General features: G+C 38.6%; 1 protein-coding gene across 1 annotated transcript; it reads left to right on the top strand.

Annotated features, from left to right (window-relative positions):
• Window positions 1–2,171: 2,171 nt before the first annotated feature.
• Window positions 2,172–5,950, top strand: LOC104450808 (ras-related protein Rab7). Its single transcript, XM_010065508.3, has 7 exons — window positions 2,172–2,525; window positions 2,628–2,654; window positions 3,099–3,198; window positions 3,294–3,440; window positions 3,736–3,816; window positions 3,891–4,036; window positions 5,597–5,950. Exons 1-7 carry the CDS (start codon window positions 2,473–2,475, stop codon window positions 5,658–5,660), a joined length of 618 nt encoding a protein of 205 aa, XP_010063810.1. The 5' UTR covers window positions 2,172–2,472; the 3' UTR covers window positions 5,661–5,950.
• The last annotated feature ends 690 nt before the right edge of the window (window positions 5,951–6,640 follow it).

The following is a 6,640-nucleotide window of genomic DNA, read 5'->3' as shown; positions in this document are numbered from 1 at the left end:
CTGCAATAATACTCATATAGTATTATTGAGATCGTTCAATGTTATTAATTACTGTTGAATTCTCATACTTAAGCTATAATGTGTCAATGTTTCTTGAGGCTTTACATCCCTTTTCACGCAATTTGAAAGAAAATCACACCCAATTTTGTGAGATTACATGATACTATTATCAACCGTCCTAAAAATTTAAACTATTAGATGAATGCGTGATTTAACTTTTTAAATATTCTAACAAATCTTTCTAGGTGAACAAGTTTCGAAAGATTATGTTAGGAGTTTTTCATGGTATATTCATGTCAATTTCTTAACATTACTCGTGAAATGACAGAGAAAATTAATTACTGAAAATAAAATCACAGCTTCCTTTCTAAAAGAAGAGACGATACATAAAATAATGGTCAAGAATTACATAGCGACACATTCTGCACATTCCGCCGGGCTAACGGGCAGTTTAAGTCGCTCGGCACGAAGGGGACTAACAGAGGGAGACTCAATCGTCGATGACGTTCATGAACAACCTCTTTTCGGTTCTGGCCTGAAAAAGGAACTCAAGAGAGACATACGGTGGTGGTTCTTCGGAGAACCGTTCCCACTGGAGTTTGATTTCTTTTGCGTCTGCATCGGCGTAAAAAGGCTCGTCCCAACATGGATGTCCGAGACATTTAGGGGCGGTCGGCACGACTAGCACGCGACTTACCATGTCGAGGTGCGATATGTTATTGGTAACTTTGTGTACGAGACTCGATAAAACTACTGCGACTATTACACTCGATTTAGATAGTCGGGTCAAGGTAGCTACCGCCATGCGGCGTGTGACGGGCATCTTTCGCGGTATGATTACTTTCTATTCTTGATAAAAACGCTAATCACGAAATGGTGAACGTTTGTCAAGACAAAGTACAGCTCAAGAATTGCAGAACCAGAAGGTATTCGTAGCGGATGCCGATGACGGTGGAGTCGTGCTTTGGTTTGAAGATTTAAATAAGTGTAGTAAATTCATTATTTGGGTGGAGGTTTTTCGGAAAAAGAAACGATATTTTTTCTAAATAAGTTCACAGGTATAACTAGCGTGAGGGTGCAAAGCGGTCAATAAAGGTGAAAAACTAAATAGCAAATTTCTAATTTAAAAGATAGAAGTATGAAAGTGAAAAGTGACTGAAAATCGAAGTATGTTTTGGGGTTTTTTCACATAGTTCCATCACACAAGAACATTGATGAATTCATCTTAAAAGTCCTAAATTCATTATATTTATATTTATCATAAATTTTTCAATAATTTAGTCATAAATATTTTCATAATTTGCCAAGTAAGTTATTCTGGTTAATTTTGATTAGAAATTGTTAATATGAATGTCGATCATTTTAAATGGCATAAGGCAGCACTAAATATTGACAGTTTTTGTAATTTTGTAAAAATTTAAAATTTTCTTTTCTTTTTCTTTCTTTACATTTTTTTTTTTCACTGTGTTAATGAGTGGCACTACTGACCCTCGTTGGCGAGGGCATTAAGGCCTTTGGTAGATTTGGGCAAGCTCAAGGCTAGCAATGCTAGGATGGTCTAGCTCAAGGACTTCATAGCCTTGTTGACTGTGGGGAGAGGTGCCAAGGCCCTTGCAAGATGTAGGTGAAGACCTTGCTGGTGACCCACATTGGTGTAATGAAAAAAAGAAAAAAATTCTTAAAAAATTACCAAAAAATAAAAAAAAAAAAAAAAACTAACCCGTGTCAAACGTCAACTTTGCCATGTAGGAGACATCTATGTAGTAATTTGTTGTTTAAATTAATTAGAAAGATTCAATTGACAAATTCTGAGAAGCTTTATAATTAAAATTGACTAAAATAAAAAAATTTATGATTAAGTTGACCAAAACGCTTGGAATGCTCTTTCTTTTTGGTAATATACCGAGGGAAATTAGTACATGCATATTTTTATTTTTAACGATAATATATATGTATATCACGAGAAAGAAAAATAAGCACGTTCGAAAAGTAAAATATTCGTTTTTACAATCACTAATTTAATGAAATCCGTTGGAGAGAGTCCCAAGTCGGCACGTCGATGAACACGAGCGCCGCCGTACGTGTTTCCTCCATCGTCCCCGCCCCCATCGACGTCGTCATTAATGTCGGCCGGCTTTCAATTAAAAAAGGGACAGAATCGACTCCCTCACTCATAACAACACTGCCCCATCAAATTGAAACAGCTTTGCAGAGAAAGAAGAGAGAGAAAGAGAGAGAGAGAGGCATCGAAGTTGGCGCTCCTTTCCAGCTCGCCCGTCCTCAACCGACTCCCTCGCCGTGCTGTGCTCGCCTGTCGCGATCTCCTCCGTTTCCCAGATTTGGATTTCGGAAGGGAAAAGAAAGGAAGCTTTTTTTTTGTTTTTTTCCTTTTTTGGTTCGGATTGATTCTTCCTTCATCCTCCCCACGGACGGACGCCGGCCCGCCCTCGATTCGAATCGAAATCTCCTCCGATGTCAGTGCGCAGGCGGACGTTGCTCAAGGTCATCGTGCTCGGCGACAGCGGGTGCGCTTTTTAGGGTTTTCCCTTTCTCGTGCGTTTCTTCTCTGCTTCCCGGGTTGGGCTGGGTTGGTTTGTGGTTGATGTTCGATTTTGCTCTTGGTTTAGGGTTGGCAAGACGTCGTTGATGAACCAGTATCCTTTTGGTCAGTCTCCCCCCGATGCGTCGGCCGTGGTGAATGGTGGAATGCTGATTTCGTCGAATCTCTCTGTCTTCCTTTTCACCCCCGTCGGGGGGCAGCGAGATTCGTCCACTTTGGAAGCCCGTGCGTTGCGGGTTGGTCGTGTTTTTCCACCAATTAGCGCTTTTGTGTTAACGTGTTTGAATTCCGCTGGGCATTGTGAAGCTAGCACCATCTCGCTTTCGCTTTTTTGGTTCTGGCTTTGCCAATTTTTTTTTTTTTTAATAATAATAAAGTCTTGTTTTTTTCCCAGTGGAGGAGTGATGGACGGGGACATTGACTCGTTTTCTTTAAACTTTTAGTGCATTGCTGTCCGTTCGTCCTTAATGGGAACTGTATGCTCTGTCACAGTGGTTTTCGGTTTTGCCTGCACGATATTCTTTGACCCTTTACACAGATATGTGCACAAGAAGTTTAGTCAGCAGTATAAAGCTACGATAGGTGCTGATTTCGTTACCAAAGAACTCCAGATTGATGATAAGCTGGTCACCCTGCAAGTGAGTCTAAAGTTAGAACGGTTGTTTCTGTCAATGATGAATTAGTCGCGACTGATACGTGTCTTTAACATACATGGGGTGTTTTGCGATTGTAGATATGGGACACGGCCGGACAGGAAAGATTTCAGAGCCTCGGGGTTGCATTTTACAGAGGGGCGGACTGCTGCGTCTTAGTATATGATGTGAATGTGATGAAATCGTTTGACACTCTTGATAACTGGCATGATGAGTTTTTGAAGCAGGTTCGTGGTAAAGGTTTCTTTTTTGCCCTCTCGGATAAGGCCATTTGGCTCATTTTAAGCAATAAAAGCTTAGACCATGTTCTTCTTTTGTCCCCCTGTATGCTATTTACCTTCTCCTGAACAACTCTACTACATGACTTTTTATTTGAACCATCATCGTCTGTACAAGCTCTTCTCTCTCTCTCTCTCTCTCTCTCTCTCGCTCTCGCTCTATACATACATATATATGTGTATGTATGTATATGTTGATTAGGCAGGGGACATAACATGGTTTTTATTACTATTATCATAACAGGCGAACCCAGCAGACCCAAGGACTTTTCCTTTCATATTACTTGGAAATAAGATTGACATAGATGGTGGCAATAGTCGAGTGGTAAGCACTTGTAGTTGCACTCCTGGCCAAAATCATTTGCTTCCTGCTCCTTTACTCAAAGATAACTTCCGTAGGTTTCCGAGAAGAAAGCTAGGGATTGGTGTGCCGCAAAAGGGAACATACCTTACTTTGAGACATCTGCTAAGGAGGACGTCAATGTTGATGCCTCATTTTTGTGTATTGCTAAAGCTGCTCTTGCTAACGATCATGAACATGACATGTAAGTGTAACTTGTTTGCTTATGGCATATGTAATTGATTTGTTCCATTTTCTATGGTTATCTAACATGTAAGATTGATTCAATTTGATATAATTACATTGGAGAAGATTAACTCTAGATTCAGGAAATCACCATTTGATTCTTTTGAGAACCAATAAGCAGGAAATCTTGTGATGTTTTAATTGTTAAAAATATGGAATTAAGTGGAAAGGAAAAAACTTCAGTGAGGAAATTTAAAACTTAACCTTCAAATTCTTTGGGGAGGAGTGGATGTAGGTAAGCTAATCAATGTTGGAGTTTGTGACCCTGGTAAATAAGGACAATTAAAGATGCACTTTTAGCTTTGTCAATTTTACTGGAACGCGTACGATCTTGAAATGATAAAACAGATCTAATTTCAAGCTACTCTTATGATTTAAATCTTCTAATTGCTCAAAAGGGTCTACAGCATCTTGAGCCACTTTTGTTTGGCTAATAGAACTACGTAGATGAGATATATCACATTCAGTATATCTTGTCAGAAATATGTTAGACTTTGGAGTTTTTTAAGTAATCTGAATGTGGATTTCTCTAAAAGGTAACTTTACCTTCTTTTTTTAGCCTTATCAATGAAATTGGAATCATTTGACTTAGAGATGCAAAAATATGGCATTGACAACTCACTGAATGATAAGGAATATTCCTTCCATTAATGAAATAAAAACAGAGTGCAACTTGGAACTACAGTTACTTCCATCTTAAAGGGTTGAAACATTGTGCTTGTCATTATTGAAAAAAAATTGGAGTGTTTGTCAATCTTCAAGTCTTCATCATTTTACTTCAATTCATATTACTCTGTTCTCTTTCTAATATGTACTAGGTTGCTAGGTACTTATGTTGTATTCATCCTCTGTACCATGTATTTAGTTAGATTCTATGATTCACCGTCCTATTCCAGGATTCCTTTCTCTTGACTCTGCAAATGTTAAGAGATTTTCTTTGATCTGCAAATATAACCTTGTTTTTTAAATAAATGGAAGCATTGTTGATGGCAACTATGGAAGTGTAATTGTTTTACAAGATCAATTTGAGTGTAATCAATTAATCAAAAATTTCTTTTTGAGGTGTAAGGTGAAACATGAGAAATTTTTGAGGTCTAGGGGACAAGATGAAATGATACATGTGATGGAAGATGTCATCATATTCTCTATCAATGTAATTATACATGCATGCCGTGCCATGTAGGTGTGGTCATGAAAATGAAAGGAGATCAATTTTTCCAAGGTTGTGATGGAAAGCGTAACATGATATGCATGTAAATTTGTGCAATTGGAACAATCCATTTGTAACTTTTCTTAATTTGTTGTACAAATTACTCGAAGTGCTGAAATCAATGGAGTCTTCAATGAGAAAGTTATGTTTATAATTTGCCCTTACATGGGACACATTATATTTGCGCTTCTGTTATTAAATGTTGGTTGATTTCGATGAGAATTTAATATTTTTTTGACAAGGCTTATGCTGGAACATTTTATAATCAATTCTCTTTACTTTGTGGTGATCTTTCGAAATTGCTTGCAGATATTTCCAGGGCATCCCAGATGCTGTTCCAGACTCAGAGCAAAGAGGCGGATGTGCATGCTGATCAAGAACGACTTGACAAGAATATTATAAAATATCTATGATTGCAGAATTCCTTCATTTTTTGGGATTCTGTTGATACCTCCTGCCATTCCACGCCCTCGGCAACTAATTTTCTCGACCAAGATATCCTGCATTAGTCGCCCTATATTTTGATTGCAAAATGCAGAATCTCGGCTGCTTCTTTTTGGTTGTTATCGAAACGGAGTGTTTGAATTTTGGTGTACTGGTTTTACCCTTTTTTGCCATCAGGATGCCTTTTGATTCATTGATGAATTATCTTACAATTGAATTCTACCCTGATGTGATGGGATTGTTAGTCATGCGCGCTGGTCAAGTATACACAACAAGGAATTGTTTGACGCTGGCTGCAGATGTTGCCCAAAAAGACACTGGAAAACTGGGAAAAAAAAAGAAAACTAGTTCGCTTTAAAAAACTTGTTGCAAATCTTGCGAACTTAGTGTTTCAGTTTTTTTTTCTCTCTTTTTAATGTGAAATGCTCGCGGATGCTGATATGAAAAACTGTATGAACCTCACATACATTTGTCATTTTCAAACTTTCGGTGGGGAAGCATGCACCAGACGGGCTTATTAGTAGTAATAGCTTTACAAGGAAAAATGACTCCAGAAGCTCTGCTGTATGTACAAACACGTTGCAGGACGATTCAAATAAAAAAGAACCAAGAAAATCAATGGCGGACATGTCGTAGCTTAGAACGCTCTCGGAAGGAGTAGGATTCCAAGTCTTGCGATACGCGAGCCGTTCTCTCCTCCGAACTATTGTCACCGAACCAGAGAAATTATCCATCCTTCTTGAGGTTCGGTACGCTCCTCTCCCATTCTCTCGCTTGATTGTACCTCCCGCATAGACAGTGTCGTCACGCGAGTGTGAGGGAACATACTGTGTAAACACCAAACGGTTCTTACCGAGGGTGTTCAGGAAAAACTAAATCTTGTGCGCAGTGTCTATTTAATCTTCTCAT

This window comes from Eucalyptus grandis, chromosome 6 (genome assembly GCF_016545825.1).
Source record: "Eucalyptus grandis isolate ANBG69807.140 chromosome 6, ASM1654582v1, whole genome shotgun sequence".
NCBI classification, from domain to species: domain Eukaryota; kingdom Viridiplantae; phylum Streptophyta; class Magnoliopsida; order Myrtales; family Myrtaceae; genus Eucalyptus; species Eucalyptus grandis.
The sequence above is the reverse complement of the archived record's forward strand: the minus strand, read 5'-3'. Positions and strand labels throughout refer to the sequence as shown.